This window comes from Lontra canadensis, unplaced genomic scaffold, assembly GCF_010015895.1.
Source record: "Lontra canadensis isolate GAN:19392208 unplaced genomic scaffold, GSC_riverotter_1.0 scaffold75, whole genome shotgun sequence".
Lineage (NCBI taxonomy): Eukaryota > Metazoa > Chordata > Mammalia > Carnivora > Mustelidae > Lontra > Lontra canadensis.
The window spans coordinates 3,767,580-3,784,247 of NW_022631069.1; the positions used below are offsets into that span (position 1 = coordinate 3,767,580).

General features: G+C 46.7%; 1 protein-coding gene across 2 annotated transcripts in view; it reads left to right on the forward strand.

The window, feature by feature from the left end:
- Positions 1-16,265, forward strand: part of CD58 (CD58 molecule) — a 38,980-nt gene extending 22,715 nt beyond the window's left edge. The window contains exons 3-6 of one of the 2 annotated variants that reach the window (XM_032881342.1): positions 1,719-1,982; positions 9,524-9,610; positions 11,928-11,964; positions 15,895-16,007. In XM_032881342.1, coding sequence (XP_032737233.1) covers positions 1,719-1,982; positions 9,524-9,610; positions 11,928-11,964; positions 15,895-15,904 — 398 coding nt within the window. In that variant the 3' untranslated portion in view covers positions 15,905-16,007. Of the gene's footprint in view, positions 1-1,718; positions 1,983-9,523; positions 9,611-11,927; positions 11,965-15,894; positions 16,008-16,059 lie in introns of those variants that run through there. The other variant, XR_004385434.1, reaches the window with a different exon arrangement.
- The last annotated feature ends 403 nt before the right edge of the window (positions 16,266-16,668 follow it).

Sequence of the window (16,668 nt, forward strand, 5' to 3'; positions counted from 1 at the left end):
AATCTGGAGAAAGGAGTCCATTGCTTGCTTTCAGACAACACATAACAAGTTATGTGAACTAGATTAAATTGAACAGCTGAAGAAGTCCCAAGCAGAAGGGGAAGTCGTGGGTGACTCAGGTCTCTAACCGGGTGTGTTACTTAACTGAGTATGAAAGAAGTCTGGAGAAGATGGGGGGAAAGAGGAATTGAATATTTTCCGTTTTTAGATTTTTTTAAAAAAAGATTTTATTTATTTATTTGACAGAGCATAGGCAGGCAGAGCAGCAGACTGAGGGAGAGGGAGAAGCAGGATCCCCGCTGAGCAGAGAGCCAGATGTGGGCCTCCATCCCAGGACCCTGAGATCATAACCTGAGCCGAAGGCAGATGCTTAACAACTGAGCTATCCAGGTGCCCCCGTTTTTAGATTATTTTAGATGAATAATTAGATTGTAAGCATTCCTTTGCCTTAGAAAATATCATTTTAAATAGCAGCATGGTATTCTGTCATCTCGATGAATGTTACTTTGCTCTAATTTGCTTTTTTATGGATGTTCATAAAGCATTGAAATTTTATTATCCAAATGCTACCATGACCATTTTCTGGAGAGTCCGTATATTTGTACATGTTTTCTCCAATATCTTATGGTGAGTTGTTGGGGCAAGGTAGAGATGCAAGAAGGCCTATGAATGAACAAATACACGGATGTCTAATGGGATAAGCTAGCGTTATGGTTCTTAACCCATCCTTGCAGGTTTGGGCTGCTGTAGCCAGTAGGGGGCACCTGCTAGAGAAAGACTCTGCCTGAGGCCTCTGGACTGATAGGCCTGTGGCAGGTGCCATCCCCTACTCTGCCTATTAGCAGGACCCGCTCACGGCACGGCTCCACGCATGCTTTGCAAACACTGTAAGTTAGATATCTTTTGGAATTAAACATTTTTAGATTGTAGAATAATACGAATTATTTCCTCTCTATATGTTAGGAAGCACCCCACTTAGTTTTGGGGACCACCTTATACTCAAATACAAGAACATTTTTAGTACAACAGGGTAGTGAATATTTGAAGTAAGTGAGAAAAATATGGAGCACCTGGCTGGCTCAGTTGGAAAAGCATGCAACTCTTGATCTCAGGGTCACGAGTTCAAGCCCCACATTGGGTGTAGAGCTTACTTAAAAATAAATAAATAAATAGGGGCACCTGGGTGGCTCAGTCAGTTGAATGTCTGCCTTCTGCTCAGGTCATGGTTCCAGGGCCCTAGAATCGAGCCCCTGCATCAGGCTCCCTGCTCGACAGAGAGCCTGCTTCTCCCTCCCCCTCTGCCTGCTGCTCTGTCTACTTGTGCTCTTTCCCTAGCTCTCTGTCAAATAAGGAAATAAAATCTTTACATAAATAAATAAATAAAAATAAAAAAGAAGTAAGTGAAAAAAAACAAAAACTGTTAAATCCTCATGTCAGCTCAGATGAGGATTTGCAGCTACCTGACTTTGCTGCTATTCTGTGGAAACTCGTGGCTTCCTGCAAGGAGGATAAGGGATTTAGTGCCTGCGTATATTCTGAATTTGAGCAGGAAGATCTGACCCAGAAGAAGAGGGAATTCTGTCCCCTGGGTGCTCAAGGAGGGGGGTCTGTTTGTCTTTTCCAGTTCATCAGGAAGCTGGGAGCTCTTCATCCCTTCATAGACGATGAGCCTAAATGTTCCTCTTTCCTATACTAAATATTACATTTCTTTTCTCCAGGTCCTCTTCCGTCTCCAACACTAAATTGCACCTTGGCTGCTGAAGACATTACAATCAATTGCAGGATCCCAGAATCTTACAGTTTCACACAATATTTAAACTATTCATGGAACTGCTTTCCGGCACTGTGTAAAAATGGCTCCAATATGTCTGAAGTGTTGATTAAGAGGAACAATGATCTCTCGCAGGAAATACGCTGTACTGTTCACAGTCCGTTGTCCAAACAGACATCCTTGCTTGTCTTAGCAACCTGTGTCCCAGATGGTGAGTAAACAACACAGTGTGTCATGGCAGAGATACTCTGCGGGGGGGGGGGGGGGAATGCGTCCAGAGACCCCAGGTGGCTTGGGAGTTTCAAACCAGAGATGCTCACCTGCGTTTCGTGTCTGAAATGTAAGATGAGGACCCTGCATTATAGACCTGCAGCTGCCATTTCTCAGCCTCTGCTGGGCCAAGCACTGTTCTGATCAGTTCATGAAGTCAGTCCTCCCCCAGCTGCAGGAGTTGGGTACCAGCCATTATCTTTATTTTATGGGGAGAAACCTGGACACGGGGAGTTCAGCATGGTTGCCTCAGATCACAGATAGTGAGGGGCAGAGCCTTGTTTTGAAGTCAGACCAGCGGGCTCTGGAGCTCCTCAGGAACTGTTCACGGCAGTACTCGGTAATGTTCTTGATAACCATCGTGTTCTTGAAGGCTGCCTGTGTGCCACAAGAATGTGCACTTGGTACCTTGTCTCAGCTGCTCCCTGGATGGGATGACAATCTGTTTTGGCTGTGACCCTTTTATTTTGTTCAACTCTCATGTTCCTTTGTAATTTGCAATTTTTATTAGCGGGGTTTTTTTTTTTTTTTTTACATTATATTCCCAGTTTACAGACAAAAGGATCGGTAATTTGAAAGTGGGTCATTAGAACATAGAAAAACAGGTGAAAATAGTGAACACTATGATGCAGAACAATATCATCATTGTAAATAGTGAACAGGACCCTGTGAGTTCCCTTGGGCAGTGATGGGGTGATTCTGTGAATCAATTTTTTCTGAACAGGCAACTGAAGCAGAAAAAGGCAGTTAGTCAATGTCATGAATATAAAAAAACCTTGAATTATATTTGATTAGTGAGCCCTTCTCCCTGAGTTGCCAAAAAAGGCAGTTAGTCAATGTCATGAATATAAAAAAACCTTGAATTATATTTGATTAGTGAGCCCTTCTCCCTGAGTTGCCAATGTACTGTCCTTCTTGAAAATTGTCTTTCTTCTCTCCTCTCTCCTCTTTGGTCTCTCTCCTTTCCTCTCTTCTCTCCCTTTTCGCTCTCATCTCACCTCTGTCTCCTCTTTCCTCTCACCTTCTCTCCTCTTTCTTCTCGCTTCTCTCCTCTCTCCCCTCTCTCTGTTTCCTCTTTTTCCTCTCTCCTCTCTCTCCTTTCCTCTCTTTCCTCTCCTCTCTCGTTCATCTCTCCTCTCTCCTTTTTCCTCTTTCCTCTCTCCTCTTTTTCCTCTCTCCTCTCTCTCCTCTTTCCTCTCTTCTCTCTTTCTTCTCTTCTCTATTTCCTCTTTCCTCTCTCCTCTCTCCCTTCTCTCTACTCTTTCCTCTCTCCTCTCTTTCCTCTCTTCTCTCCTTCCTCTTTCCTCTCTGCTCTCTTCCATCTCTCCTCTCTCCTTTTCTTAGTAGGTTCCATACCCGGGGTGGAGCCCAACATGGGGCTTGAACTCTGAGGTCAAGACCTAAGCTGCGATCAAAAGTCAGACACTTAACCAACTGAGCCACCCAGGCACCCCGAAAATTTTCAAATAATGACATGGAGGCATTAAGTTCATTATATCATTTTCAGACTAAGCAGTGTGACTTCCTGGGTAAAGCAAACAAATACTTCCAGATGAAGTACAAAATGAGTTCCAGTTCTTAACCTATGGTTTTGATCCCCAAAGGCAGAGAAAAGACCAGACCCACAGAGGTACCACTCAGGACGGCACCTTTTGTGCAAGTCACACAATTGTCCAGAAGATTTGAAAGCCAGCTGCAAAGTCCACGACAGTTGTTCTGCTTGGAGCAAACGTGTCTTTAGTAATTCCACTTACTGGGTGTTACATAATATCCAAGGTGTGGAAATGCAATTTGATGCTAGCAGATAGTTGCCTTATTGTGGGAACAAAAACCAAAAGCAGTGTGCTTTTTTGGCTTTGGTGTGTGTGTGTGTGTGTGTGAGAGAGAGAGAGAGAGAGAGAGAGAGAGATGCCCATAACCAACAAAAGAAAGAAGGTATTGCGTGCAGAATAAACCAGATGGTTGAAATCTTGAAAAGCTTCTTGTGCCAAGCATTTTGCCCTTGCATAGGTTTTCACTTAACCTTTACCATTGGAATTGAATGTCCAAGTAAGATGCCCTTTCCTGTGGATACCTTGAGAAAAGATCGTCATGATCTCATCCCTCTCCTTGATGATAGAGGTTGTTAATTTGCAAACAGACTCTCTTAGTTATGCAATAATGGTGATTCATCTTTCTTTTACATCACCCTCCAAACTAATAGTTCACATTGCATTATAGACTTTGAAAGTTTGAGAAACAGTGCTAGGTAATTCTTAGGTCATTTAAATCCTGGAGTAGTGCTGAGGCACCTGGGTGGCCCAGTGGGTTAAGGGTCTACCTTCATCTCAGGTCATGATTCCAAGAGTCCTGGGATTGAGTCCCACATCAGGCTCTCTGCTCAGCAAGGAATGTGCTTCTCCCTCTCTCTCTGCCTGCCCCTCTGCCTACTTGGGCTCTCTCTCTGTCAAGTAAATAAATAAAATCTTTTTTTTAAGATTTTATTTATTTATTTGACAGAGCTCACATATTTATTTGTTCAGAGCCTGAACCACCCAGGTGCCCCTAAATAAATAAAATCTTTAAAAATAAATAAATCCTAGAGTAGTCCTGACATAGGAGACATATACCTGGGGACCCACTGAGCAGGTGTTGGAGGACGTTTTTCTTCCCTGCATCTGGGGCCCAAATTTAATGATCGTAATGGTTCTTCTTGACAATAAATGTCTAGGATCTCTTTTCTTCCCAATATGATTTTTGAATACTTTCTGTACAGTTGCATGCATCATAACAGATAAATTTTTGTGGGTATAGTGGTTAAAATCTAGGTGTTACTTTTTTAAGTGCTGATTTTTTTTTTTTTAAATCCAGACTTTTTCTATTTTATCAGTGAAACATTGTAACTCATGTGGACCAGCCTGCTGCCCTCTGGCAGGCCCTCCCCAATAATCATCTTGTTGGCTGCCCACTATCACCATTCCAGACTGCCTCACAGGAGTCACTTACCTTATAAGAAGTTGTTTACCTTTTAAGAGTGAGGAAACAAGTTCTACCAGCTGGGCCGGCTTCCCCAAGTTGACATATGTAGTGGAGATAGAATTTAAGTCTTTGAATCCTGGAGCCTTTTTTTTTTTTCCATTACATCATCCTGATTCTGTATGTCTTAAAATAAGTCAAATTAAGAAATAAATTTTGACTCACGCACAGGACTTGGCTGCCAGAAAACCGTACCATTGGAATGATAGTATGGACTATGGGGGTGTTCTGTAGGACCAGGGATCAGGTTTTTTAATAAATAAATTATAAGGGGAAGAAAGAGAGAGGCTAGTGGGAGCTTAAAAAGTCAAGAGATTTAAGAAGCCTACAATTTATTGCAATATTTGGACCTTGTTTGATCCTGATTCAAACAAAAAAAAAAAAGTGAAAAAATAAGAGAGATTTAAGTGGTGACCGCATATTTGATTGTATCAAGGCCTTAGGTTTTTTTTTAGCTATGATAATGGCATGGTTCTGCTTTATAGATAATCCTTATCTTTTGGAAACATATACCAAAATGGGTATGGCTTAAAAAATGTGCTCTCTGGAGTCAAACCCTGGCTCACTTCTCTACTTACCTTGAAGCAAGTGGGAAGCAAGAGGAGAGAGCACAGTCCTTCCCTTTAAAGAACCGCCCAGTGTGGCGTGCATCACTTCCAGGGCCAGCAGCTTGGCCAGACTGAGTTCATGGCCATGGCCCCTGGGGGAGACTGGGAAGTGTCCTCCTTACTAGCTGGCTGGCCGGGCATGCACCGACTTAAAACACAGGGGTTCTATTCCCAAAGGAAAATGGGGAGTTGGGTATGGGACCAATAGATGAATATAACTTGTACTGTTTTATTTTATTTTAAAAAATGTATTTATTTATTTTAGAGAGAGAGAACATGTGTGAGTTGGGGGAGGGGCAAAAGGAGAAGGAGAGAGAACATCTCAAGCAGACTTTGCTCTGAGTGCAGAGCCTGATTCGGGGCTCGATTTCACGACCCATGAGATGATGGCCTGAGCCAAAACCAAGAGTTGGATGCGTAATCGACAGAGCCACCCAGGTGCTGTAACTTGTATCATTTTAAAACATAAACGAAATCGGGAAAACGTAAAGACTGATAAAAGTAGCAAATGTAAATAGAGGGTCTCGCTTTTTTGCACCTCGCCGGTCATTTCGTGTACTCCCTGGGGTATATGCACCCAATTTGGAAACTCTGGGTCTCAGCCAGAGGTTATGGTGTCTCACAAGACTGTGATGGCAGCAGATTGGGAGCAGTGGTTCAGGTTGGGGTATGTGTTGGAAATACAGCCACAAGGAATTCCTAATGGTTTGAGTAGGGGAGAAGGGTCCCAAATAAGAAATGTGCAAATGACCCCCAGATTTCTGGCTCAAGCCATTGGATGAACAGTGTCATCATTTACTGAGACTGGAAAGCAGGGCAGCAGGTGTGTGGAGGACGTGAGAAGTTTGGTTTGGGACATGTTCGAAATGCCTGTTAGATTTCAAGTGGAGACCTCAGGTAAGGCGTTTTGATTTGAGTCTAGGTCTCTGGGGAGTCATTAGCATGGGAGAAGCAAGTGTGGGCAGAATCAATGTATAGTCAGCATTTAAAGCCGTGGGACTAGGTGAGCAGATAGGACAAAGCAGTGGACTGGGACTGAGTCTCAGGGACTCCAGCATTTCGAGGCTGTTGAGAGGACAAGGGTCCCACAGAGGGGACAGAGAAGGATCTCCCAGGAGGCAGGAAGAGAACTCAGGCAAGGTGGCATCTCAGTCAGGAGCCATGTGAAGAGGGGGCAGCACCTGTCCGTGCAGCAGACGCTGAGGAAGAACAGACTAAAGAAATTGTGTTACTGTTTTGTCATCTCCCCTGAATATCTGCTGTCCCAGAGTGGGGGTAGCAAATGGCATCATCCCTGGGAGAAAGGTTTTTGGAAGGGACTGGATCAAGTACCATTAGACTCAGCTGTTTAAAAAGAATACTTTTTAAAAAATATTGGTGGCTTGAAAATGAAGATGGCTTTTTTCACATTAGAATCTATCTCTATCTATCTATCTATCTATCTATCTATCTACGAGGTGTGTGTGTATGTGTGTGTGTGTGTGTGTGTGTGTGTGTGTGTGTGTGTGTATACATACATACATACATACATACATATCCAAAGTAGGCAGTCCTGGACGTATTGCTTCTCGATGAAGTTGTCAGAGACCCAGCAGCAGCCTGGCTCCTCCTGCCTTGCCCACTGGTTCAGGCAGGAGGATCCAGAAAGGGGAGACTTTGGAGAAATCCACACAATCCTCCCTACAGCTCAGTGCCCAACACTTAGTCACATGGTCAAACCCAGTAGCAAGAAAGGCTGAGGAACTAATCTGTGAGTGGGGTGATAGCATGCCCAGCCAAAAATCTGAATTCTGTCACCAAAGGGGGGGGTAAGGATAGGGGGCATTACAGGGAGGTAACTAGCAGTTTCTGGTTGGGGGCCTCTCAGATCAAACAGGCGGGTGACTTTCTGTTTGTTCTAACCCACCTGCATTCTGAATGAGAGGAAACGGTGTGTATTCACATTCTCATTCTCATTTATTCATTCACTTTCTCTCTCCCCTCCCCGCCACCCTCCCCAGCCTCTCCCTTCTCTGTTAACCCTCAGTGGTTGCTGTTAGTGACCCCAGCCTTCCCTTAGCAGTGCCCTGGGATCATTTTGCCATATGCTTAGGTCTTCTGCCTTTGGATTTTTAGCAGCTGGATGGAGTCCACATTGTAAATATGTCCTGCTTTTCTGCTGAGGACACGTGGGTTGTTTTAGCTTTTTTTTTTTTTTTTAAGATTATTTATTTGACAGAGAGAGATCACAAGTAGGCAGAGAGGCAGGCAGAGAGAGAGGGGGAAGCAGGCTCCCCGCTGAACAGAGAGCCCGATGCAGGGTTCAATCCCGGGACCCCAAGATCATGACCTGAGCCGAAGGCAGAGGCTTAACCCATTGAGCCACCCAGGCGCCCTGTGTTAGCTTTTTGATATTTTCAGGAAAGCTGCGGTAAACATCTTTGTGCCTTTTCTGGAGGGAGGGGAAGAGCACATCACTGATCATTTCTGTAGAAATGGACTTGCAGGGTCAAAGGATGTCAGTAGCGATACCAAGAGCATCTCCTCAGTAGGTTGATGGTGATAGGTTATAGTTGTTCTCAAGGATCTTAATTCAACTGATGCTCACAGCTGCCCTCTGAGACAGGTGTATGTATCACTCCCATTTAGTCACCCCTGGAGGAATCCGAGGCAGCAAGAGGTTTGCAGCACGCTCCGACTCTTATAATGGTTCGGTGAGACTGTGGGCACACCGTGTAGCTGCTTTACGATGGACGTTTTTACGGAGCCCTTGTTACGCACTGCCACCACAGTGCCCTACCAGACACGTGTTGCTAAGTTAAGCTTCCACAGACAGTGTGGGCTAGCTGGAAACAACACTTCTAGTGGAGTGTTTGCATCTTTTAATAAATAGCACTGGGCTTGCTATGTATCAACCGTATACGGGTAAGTTTATTTATAAATACTGTTGGTTCTCTTGATCTGCGGTAGTCAGTCGTGTGTCATAAAGTCACCGTGAATACGGAATTAGTGAATACTGAATCTTGCTTCTGGGAAATGCAGGGTTAGGTTCCTGCAAGCTTCTGGTCAACATTTTTGGCAAGAAATCAGTAAACAACCTTTTTTTTTTTTTTTAAATTTTATTTATTTACTTGACAGAGAGAGATCACAAGTAGGCAGAGAGGCAGGCAGAGAGAGAGAGGGAGAAGCAGGCTCCCCGCCGAGCAGAGAGCCCGATGTAGGGCTCTATCCCAGGACCCTGGGATCATGACCTGAGCCAAAGGCAGAGGCCTAACCCACTGAGCCACCCAGGCGCCCCAAGAACCTTGTTTTGTGTGCCTTTCTATTCAAAGACACCTTATTATAGATGTGTTGTTGATTCATGAACATTGGACTCTCGGCCAACAGTGCCATGACTTAATGCCTAGATGAAGCATATCTAATGAAAATATATTTTCTCTGAAAGGCATATCCCAGCCTTCTTCCACTTAGGAATGCTACACAGCACTTTGGCACTGTGTTCAGGGCTGTTTTAGACAATTAGCCAACAAAAAGCATGAAAGTATGAAAAATGTGGCAGTACACAGACCAGGAATAGGACACTTACTTACCTTAGAGGAGAGGACTCAAGAAGGCGGAGTGTTGCCTTGTTCAGCCTCAGTGGGGACATGTCCACCTAGCAGTCGGGTTTTTTGCCGTCCTGCTGCATGTGTCCTCCAGGGACCATGAACATGCCACGGCATGGACGTGGGGAGGACACATGCATCTTAGCAAGGAGGTGGATCGCAGATATGGAATCTGCAAATAAGAAGACTCCCCTGGACTCTGTTTTGATCAGTCTGGCTAATTGTATTTCCTTCTTTCTCACCAGCTTCCTTTTTTTTTTTTTTTTTTTTTACAGAGCATTCAAGGAACAGATTTACAATTATACCAGCAGTAGTCCTAGTAGCCCTAGTAGCAGGAGTAACTTTTTTGCTGTTTAAAAGAGGTATGTATACTTTCTTTCAAAAAAATCCATTTCAAACTCGAATTGGTTTTTCAAAGGCCAGAAAATTAATAGTTTAGAGACTAAAGTGAAGTTTGAAATTTTAGGCATTTGGAAAGAAACCAAGGCTTCTGTTTCTTCCTGTGTTCCTCATCATCCAAAGTTGCTGGGTCCGCCAGGTTTGCCAAGATTTTGCATGGTCTTTCGGGGAAGGAATCCTCAGGCCATTAGGAGGCTTTACAGATGTGGGAACCCCGCTGGACGTTCCTCAGCTTCCTTCTGCTTGTGGTCTGTGTCAACATGTATTATATCTCTGGTCTCCAAGCTAGATTTTGCACAAGACCCCTTGCTCTTGGCTGCCAGGGCTTTACTTTCCATTCTTCTAGCCCAGAAGGGAGTCCCGGGGAGGAGGAAGCTGTTGTTGGGGTTTGGTGACTTGGAGTGGGTCCTAAAGGCCTGGTATTACTTGCACCGCCTTCCTGAGTCATTCTCGGTCCCCTAGACATGCGGGCCAGCCCTGAAGGCGGCCCATGTGCCCTGGAGAATGGGTGGGCTGTTCCCCCATCCTGTTCTTCTCCACATCTGCTCTCTCAAAAGGGCTCTTGGCAAGGCTGATTTGTTACTCCCACAGGGAATGCAGAAGAGTCACCTTTCAGCCACGTGATGGCATGTGGGACCCACGTCATTTCACATGCATGTCTTGGACCAACTTAGATTTGATGTCCCCCTAGACCTGCGCTGCTCAGTACCATAGGCACTGGCCATGTGGAGTGGTCTAAATATAAAAGCAATTCATTAAATTTAATTTAAAATTTCTTTCCTCATTTGAACTGTCTACATGTAAAGTGCTCTGCCACACAGAGCTAGCGGCTACCATGATGGGATGGACCAGATAGAGAAGAATTCCATCATCACAGAAAGTTCTGTCTGCCAATGCTGTCCGAGACTACTGTTGGTACATGGCCACTAACATGTCATATCCCAGGGATACTGTTTCCATATATAGGTTGCAAATACCACGAGGATCCCTAGGTAGTAGATTATGAGTCAGTCGACTCTCCTCTATATAAGTTATAAAAATCAGCTGAAGAAAGTTTTGAGGCTTCATTACCAATGAGTAAAATATTTAGGGAGCTCAAATGTTCTTGTAAAGAATTATTTTTAATCCCCAAATAACAGTATCATCGTTCATCATCTCATAACAGATGGGTCCCCAGAAACCAAAATCATTATCCACTCAGAGTTCTTGTGGGTCTATCATCAGAATACCTGAACCAAAAAAAAAAAAAAAAAAGGTGTACTCAGTGCCCATATAATTTCAAAGCAGTCAGGTGATTTAACTTTTTTAAAAAGTTCATTCAGTGGAGAGGAAATTAATTACTCCCATGGTCAGTACCCGTAGCACCTTATAACCTGAAAAAAAATTATCTTGAAAAATATCCTTACTTCAGCTGGCTTCACCACCCTAAAGACATAACTTGGGAAAGGTTGAGGCATTTGGCATGGAGCCTTCTGAGGGGGATGGCGGTGAGTTGTAGTTGACAGACACCGGGACGAGTTCAGTCAGGCTTGTGGACTAGGCTGCTGGACCACCAGCCTGGCTCCAGACAAGGGCTGATGCCTTTTATGGGAGGACACTGATGTGTACGTGTATGGAAGCCACATCTTAACATCCAAATGGCGCTGTCCAAAATGGTAAGCCATGAGCCAGTCGTTGAACCCCGGAAACATGGGAGTCCCAAAACACATGCCGTAAATGTAAAATGCACACCAACTTTATAAGGCATAGTATTTGGAAAGGGTTGCAAAATATCTCATTAGTAACGTTTATTTTGATTACACGTTAAAATGATAATATTCATGACATGTTTTGAAAATTATAGTGTCAAAATTAAATTTAATTTCAAAATTAGAACATTTTGAACATGAATTTCACCTGGTTCTTTTTACTTTGTAACACGACTGCTAAAATTGTTAAATTGACCCAGGTGGCTCACATATTCCTGGGCAGTGCTGACCCACGCCATCCGAGCCTGCCCTATGTCTTTAGCTTTGTGCATGGGCTGCCATAGAAATATCCATTTTTGTTAGCGGTGTTTGCATTTCTTTTCCTATCATGTGAGGAGCCATCTTGGAACATGTCCCTGGACCCCCTCTTCAGTTAGTTTGGCTTCAGCATTTGGAAGGGTGGGAAGACCAGCTCGACAGGGCTGTGGTTTAGAGTGCTTCAGAATCAGGTCTCCGTCAGGCACGCAGGAACTGCAGCGTTCCGCTTTGCTTTTCAGTCCTTTAACTGAGTTGAAAATTTCTTCATTTGTAGGTTTTCCGCAACGTGGCAGAGAAACAGAGAGAACCAAGTAAGTACCCCATAGACTGTGCGGTGGGTAAATTAGGTATCATGCAGCAGAGCCAGAACAGGCCTGATGAGGGCCACCTCTTCCTTGGGGACCATGTGTATCTATCACTTGTCTTGAATGGTAGTAAGTGACATCCGCGCTGGGCTCAGCAGTTTCCGGGTGTCACCTCCTCCCGCCCTCGCAGTGGGCCTTGCACGGGGGTATCATGACCACTTGCTCAGAGACAGTGACTATGAGAAGTCAGGGCCCATTGCTAAGACGTCGTCGAGCTGGGTCAAATCAGGGTCTTCAGACTCGGAGGGTTAATACTGTTAGCCTCCTTCTCCTGTCCCCAGAGAACTGGACCAAGGATTGGGTTCACTTTGGGAGCCAGGATCAGAGCTGGACCTGTATCACAAGCCAAAGCTAGGTCCACACAGTCAACAGCAGCAACATGGCTAAACTCCCCTATGGAGGCTCCAGAAGGACCCCAGTCCCCCGCCAGGTCCTTGGCAGTCGGGAGGCAGGAGCCCAGGAGCTGGGCTTTAGGGGGTGTTGGGAAGAGTAAAGGGGCTCAGGGCTGTGAGGCAGGATAGGGAGTGACGAGTCATCCTCTTTGGGACAGCAAATGTCGGTGAGAAGAGGGAGCTAGGGCTGGACTGGCAGGCTGGGCCAAGCCAAGATACCGAGAGAGTTGCCAAGAGGTCTGTGTCGTTTTTTTCTGGGAAACCACTGAGGGTTTCTGAGCAGAGCTATGTGCCAGACAGGGCGTAGGGGGCGTTAGTAGACAAGAGGCTGGAGATGGGGACACTGCTGCTGGACAAATGGAAGAGTGCAGCCAAGCAGAGAAAGCCTGAGTCATGGTCGCCCTGGCAGGGCTGCCATGGGGGGCTGGGTGCGGGAGGAGGTATGGCAGTCATAGTGCTGAACATTCCAGCTAAGCAGGCAGGCTGCCTGGGCCGGGGGTGCGAGTTCCCTGCCAGCTCATCTCTCCCGGGCCTTGGACAAGTCACTTCAACCCTCGTTCCTCAGTTGTCTTCTGTGGAAGAAGGGCGTAACTAGAGTAGAGGAATAGTAGTGTGGGTGATAACATAGAAATAGCAGCATGCACAAACATGTTAATAAAAATACAATGCTTAGCAGAGTGACTGGCTTGGAGGGGAGCTTAATCAATGTTACCATGCTAGGATGGTTGTGAATATTATTATTATCCAGGAAAGAAGCCAGAAGTGGCAGGGATTCTGACGCTTGGTGCCCAGGCAGGGCTCTGGGTTGGGAAGCCGGGTCTGTGCTGTGACACGCTGAGTGTGGGGTTCTGGTGCTTTACACGGGTCCCGAGGTCTGGTGCACAATTGCTGAAGTGGCTTCCGGGGCTGCGGCTGGAGCTCCAGCCTGGGGTGCACCTTCATTAGTAACCGATGCCCTGAGCATCTGAGGTCACCAAGAAAGCAAAGTCCTTGGGTGACAGGCTGAGTGGAGGGGCTGGGCTGGGCCGAGTCAGGGGGGAGAGCCAGATTGTCCCCTGCTAGAGACCCTCAGGGTGGCGGCTGCATATTAAGGGTGAGGAGAGGCTCGGGGATGGTGGGTGGGCGAGACCTTTGGCTTTATTGAGTGAGTTGCTGATTTTCGAGAACGCCCCGGGGTCAGCGGTAAGAGTGGGAATGAGGAAGGGCCGCTGTGCAGCAGGGAGCACCTGCCTGCCACGGGGCCCTTGGGCTCAGAAGGTCCCTTTCCCCCCAGCTGCTGGGTGGGACATACCCAGGTTACCAGGGAGGCCGGCTGGGCGGGAGGCCTGGGGCAGCTCTGGGAGCCTCCCAGCAAGGCTGTGAGGGGTTGATGGGCCAGGAGGCCATGCGGAGGGGGCTGGAGAGAGGGTGAGCAGTGGTCGGTGAGGTGAGGAACAGGTGTGCCAGCAGGGAAGCGGGGAGAGAGAGCACAAGGGCTGTGGTCAGAGGTGGGGATTACCAGTTGGTAGCAGTGAGCACGACTGCGGGGAGGGCGAGATTCTGGGCCGGCCTCTGCGGAGACCCTGCTGGTGACAGCGGACGGGCGGCCATCGGAACAGGACTGCCGCCGTCATGCAGGGGAGGCCGTGAGCCAGGGCCGCTGGGAGAGGTGACGGAGTATCCCAGAGCTCGTGCCCTCGCCGGCTGCTCTCCCCATTCAGCACGCTTTCACGGCGGTGCCTCTGTGCCAGCAAGGTGAGGCTCTGTGTTCGCTGACAGCTTGAGATCATGTGCCCAGGGGGGCCTCCACTGTGTGGGGTTCAGAGAAGGGGTATGCTAGGGCTCCCCCCTCGAGCAGCTTGTGGGCACACAGGAGAGAGGGGATGAGTACATAAACAGACGGGCTGAGGCCCCGGGCAATGGGCCAGCACGTGTGGGAGGGATGGTCTGGGCTGGGCAGCCACCCGAGGGGAGGCGAAGAGGCCAGAATCATCACGAAGGCTCTGAGGGGAGTGGGATGCGAGCTAGATCTTCGGAGCAGGGTGGAGTGGAGAAGGCATTCCAGCTGGGGAGGCAGCAGGGGCAAAGACATGGAGGGGAGCTAGACCCTTGTGGTTTATTTGACCGAGAGATTGGTCTGCTTAGCATCAAGCTGAGTAGGTGGCAAAAGAGTGAAGTCAGAAGCATTAAGCTGGAGCAGTATGAGAATAGGGAGCCATCGTAGGCTCTTGAGCAGGAGAGCTCTGCGAAGCAAGAGAAGCACTGCTTTGGGATAATGAGTCTTGGAAGGTGAAAGTGACATCTGAGGGTGACATCCTGGGGAGAGACCTGGGTAGCCTGGAGCTGGGTGTGGGAGTTCACTCACAGCTCTTGGTGTATTTTTGTTTACTGTTCAGATTTTGTACTTTGTATATTTACAACCAACTTAATACTAATTTTTACATTTAAAGAGGCCACTATGGCCACAGTGGGACTTCCTTAAACTCAATTAGTAGTTACATATATGGCGGAGTGGGGAGGATTGGAAGAGTAGTGGGGGAGGGGACAAGCATAACCAGGAACAAAGGCCAAATTTTCACATTTCTTTGAGGACAGTGTCTGAAAGAGCTAGACCCACTTAGAATATGTCCAAGGGCGGCCAAGCACATTTCAGAGAGCTGAGAGAAAAATGGACATCATACCACACTTTTCAGCCAGACAGTTCAATGTCGACAATTTCCAGGAGGGCTGGTCATCTCTATTTTTGTGTGAACGCCTGGAAGACAGGTCACAGAGTCACCCAAGCTAAAAAGGGAGCCAAGAGCCCTGTTTCTCTGGGAAGAAAGATCTGTAGTCTGTGGGGGTGTCTCAGCCTGAAGGGGAGCTGGGGAGGCAGGAGGAGCAACACATGTGGGCGTGGGTGAGGAGTGCGGCCACCCAGCCCTGCCCCTGCTCTGGGGAGTGCTGTGCCTGCCGGGACACGTTTGGGAAGCGCCTCTCACTTCATCCCCCTCAAAAATTTACAGCACCCATTTTTGGGTTCTATTAGATTCTTTTTTAAAAAAAATTTTTTTATTTTTAAGATTTACTTATTTATTTATTTGAGAGAGAGAACAAGCAGAAGGGAGAGGCAGAGGGAGAGGGAGAAGCAGGCTCCAGGCAGGGAGCGGAAACCGTCCCCATGAGCCACATGTGGCCAGGAGCAGATAACCCCCAGAAGGAGCGACAGCTCACATAACAGTGCTTAAGGTCTCAGCTTTGTTCTTCGGAGGTTTCAGTGATGCTCAAAGACTGGGTCGGTTTGAGGAAACGGGACTGAACGTGAGTGCCTCGCACTGAAGGTGCTACTTCCAGTGGGCCTCCAGCTACTGTCCCAGAAGGGCTCAAGACCCACCTCCCTCCATCTCTGCGCCCTGGAGCCCTTGGCTTTGATGGCTTCGTTGTAAAAGGTCTACTCCCAGTAGAATAGGAGGGTAACTTGGTCTGCATTTTACAAGTTACTAACAGAAAATCTTTTTTCTTATAGCCCCAGTTGACCGGTACTTCAAGATGATCAAATGTGTAGTAACTAAGTTATTTAAATAATGGAATCAAAAGCCATCTGATTTGCCGTTCAAGTATTCTGTCATCTTCAAGGACATTTTGGAAGGCAGCTATGCTCACCACTATACCACCAACGCTCTTCAAGGACATTTTGGAACTCTAATCTGAAGTGACCCTCCACTAGAAGAGTCTTTTTTTAGAAGAAATATCAACTATTAACCAGAACTAGTATCTACCCTATCCCTGCTCTGGTCTCCAACTAGATACTGTAAATGGTTTTTGATTCTCAGTTTCTTACTGCCAATTTTCTATCAGATATACACGTGTAAATATGTAAGTATATCCTAAATGGTAGGTGGTTTGGCTTTATTTTTTCCTCTTAGGTCAGAAAACTATTCTGAGTCATCTACCTCAGGAGGTGAAGGCTTTTTACTTAGATCCGTCCTCCTCTTCTCTTTTGTCTTAGAGGGAAAAGAATTCATTGCAGGATGGGTAGTGGAGTGAGGAGGAGATGGACAAAACACGTTCCGTGTGCTGGGTTCGTGGCTCTTGACAGGAGGCGGGAACACACGGGTCTTCTGTTTACTTCGCTAAGACCAGATTGCCGCCGTCTTCACACAGGGGAACTTGTCACATGAAGGTCTCTTAACGCACTCAGTGTCTGGTGTTAGCTGTCACACGGGCAGGGAAACAGCAGAGAACTCTTAAAAACTCTGAAGTCCTATACAAATGCAGAACAACAGCCTCTCCTGAATGA